The sequence below is a fragment of the Anastrepha obliqua genome, chromosome 2 (assembly GCF_027943255.1).
Source record: "Anastrepha obliqua isolate idAnaObli1 chromosome 2, idAnaObli1_1.0, whole genome shotgun sequence".
Classification (NCBI taxonomy): domain Eukaryota; kingdom Metazoa; phylum Arthropoda; class Insecta; order Diptera; family Tephritidae; genus Anastrepha; species Anastrepha obliqua.
The window spans coordinates 93,828,775-93,831,631 of record NC_072893.1 but is presented as its reverse complement, the minus strand read 5'-3'; the positions used below and the strand labels follow the sequence as shown (position 1 = coordinate 93,831,631).

Sequence of the window (2,857 nt, the reverse complement as noted above, 5' to 3'; positions counted from 1 at the left end):
CTGTGATATCCAATTTCATATTTTAGCCACATTTGCTTTTCATGGGCTATAAATGTTTCCCAATTTCCTTTGCCAATTAGTTATTTAACAATAATTAACATTTTTGTCTTGTACTAAATTACTAGAAATGTTGTAAGTATTTTGTATGCACAGGAAGCGCCCTGTTTCCATACCATTATTGAATTAAAATTCCACCATGACTACTGCCTACTGTCACATTTTGAAAATGTGTAACTTCAATTGAAGCATCAAACAAATTTTTATTCCATTTAATAATCATTCGGCAAATAACAATCCAAATTACAGTTATGTCCACCGAGCAATTATTTTCGCTCGATTTCGACCTCAAAGGTGAATTTCCAAAGGAGGTAGTTGGCAAATTTCTGGAAACACAAGTAAATATGCTCGGACTGCGCGGTTGGGCGAAAGAAGTTGAAAAGAACCGAATTAAGGGCCATATTGAGGGTCTTCTACCGAAATTAGAAAAATTTAAGAAAGTCATTGAACAGGCTGAAGCCTTTGTAGCGCAATTCACAGAAATAATTTTTACCGAGGTGAAGAAGATAGAGAAATATACGGCAGAGGCATTCGAAATAAAGAACTGAAGCCGAACTGAATAAATAAAATATTGACCATACAAATACATATTTAGAAGTCAAATATTAAGAAAATAAAACACCCATCAAAAATGTACTTAGATCAACTCGATATGGCTTGCTTGAACTATCTATTAGACCTTTACTTTTGGATCTTTAACTTGCCTGGCGCTTTATTTTAATAGGTATGTAAATAATTGTGATTCTATACTGCATGCATACTTAAGTACGTAGCTGTTACAGGAGTGCCAAGGTCATATCTAACAATGCGGTATACATAACTATTCGCTGTTCAAATTGCATAAATTTCTTTTTAATGAGCCTCTGTGAATCAGATTGCTGATATTGAAGGCATTTTGTGAAGTTTCAGGACTAGATAATATCGCTCAGTCCACCAAATAAATTTGCCGGCTATATTTTCTTGGATTACGCAGTGGAACAAAATTAAACTTTTTGTTTTTGAAGAAATTCAAAATGCTATCACGACTTAGGATCCGAAAAATTATTACAGAGCCATAAAAGTTTATTGAATGAGTCAAAAATATTAAGCATTGTAAAGATTCTTTACAATTATCCATTCTTAAATGTCTTTTAAAGTATTTTTGCTTTAAGATTTTTATAAAGGCATATACATGAAATTGCGTATTCTTTCATGAGCCGATAAATCTAAACAGGGGTGTTCAAGAAAAGTGAATTTTAACCTCATCCACATAGACTATATATCTGGGTTCACAATAACAGCAACGCGACATATTGAAAAGTTTTGCTTATTTATTTAATGTTTTTTTAAATAAAATTATATTTTATTCTACAACAGAAACCAATATAACATAAAATTCCGAAACATTCAAAAGGTAATGATTAAAATTTCAAGCTTTTTAAGCAGACAAATTTCGATTATGCAGTTTTATAGCCCACTAATTTCTGGCATAATAAAGCGCAAGTTTGAAAGACCTGAAAAATTGCGTTGCTTTTAAATTTTTTTTTTTTGTTTTTTGCTGACAGTCTTGCGCATTTTCGCCAGGAAAAAAAATGTTGAGATTTCATTATACAAGGTTTGACTGAAAAGTAATGAGCCTTCCCGCGCGGAGCGTCTGCCAAGCGATCAACCATATCGGCAGGTGGGGGAAAAGGATCGTTGGACCTTCCGCTTCCACTAGAAACTGGTCCCAGTTCGCTGGCAACAGCGGTGCAGTCAACATCGCTCCGCGCGTGAAAGCTGTTTTAGAAGTGTGTTAGGATTTTGCAGTGGCGAAAATGCAGCGATCGTTGGAGCAACGTTACTCGATCAAATTTTGCGTAAAGCTAAAAAAACGAGTACCGAAACCATTGGGCTACTCAAGCAGTCTTACGGGGACCAATCTCTGTCCACTGACCAGGTAAAACGGTGGCCAGTTGCCACGACCCAAGAAGGCACGCATGTCGAAATCCAAGATTAAAACCATGCTGATCATCTTTTTCGACTCTCGAGGCATCGTCCACAAGGAGTTTGTACCTCCAGGAAGCACTGTAAACGCGACATTTTACAAAGAAATGCTCCTTCGGCTAAAAAACCGCGTCGCCCGGGTTCGGCCCAACCTCGTCAACAATTGGACCCTTCATCACGACAATGCGCCGGCGCACACCGCCTTCCTTTGCACCTCTGCATTGGCCAAGATGGGGGTTCCGGTGCTTCCCCACCCTCCCTACAGCCCAGACCTGTCCCCTCCAGACTTCTTCTTGTTCCCGCGCCTGAAAAGAAAGCGTTTCGACTGCATCGAGGAGATGTAAAAAACTGTGACAGCCGAATTGAACGCGATTCCGGCGGATGAGTTTAAAAAATGTTTCCTGCAGTGGAAGGACCGCTACCAGCGGTGGATTGACGCTCAAGGGTCCTATTTTGAAGAATATTAGTTGTATAAGCCAAAAGGTTTAATAAAACTGCTTAAAAAAAATAAGGCTCATTTCAATCAAACCCTGTATATGGTAACAACAAAAAAATTTTTAGTCACTTTAAATTGGCACAATATTACGCCAAAATGTGATATGCTATACCCACAGCATATCCAGAATCGTTTTAAAGGTTCTGAAGTTTGGATGAAAATTTGTTTATGTTTTTTTTTATTTTGTTTTTGAATTTTGAGTTAGATGGTGAGTTAGATGGTTTTTGGTGTAGTACTAACTTTTTTTGTATAAAAAATAAAATAAAAATAAATAGTCAAAACATTGCAAATTGTTGTGCTGTTATTATTGAAAATGCAAGTGTTAAAAACGGTGTTTTT

General features: G+C 36.8%; 1 protein-coding gene across 1 annotated transcript; it reads left to right on the top strand.

Moving 5' to 3' along the window:
* Positions 1 to 226: 226 nt before the first annotated feature.
* Positions 227 to 693, top strand: LOC129239297 (acylphosphatase-2). Its single transcript, XM_054874695.1, has one exon. It carries the CDS (start codon positions 309 to 311, stop codon positions 603 to 605), a length of 297 nt encoding a protein of 98 aa, XP_054730670.1. The 5' UTR covers positions 227 to 308; the 3' UTR covers positions 606 to 693.
* The last annotated feature ends 2,164 nt before the right edge of the window (positions 694 to 2,857 follow it).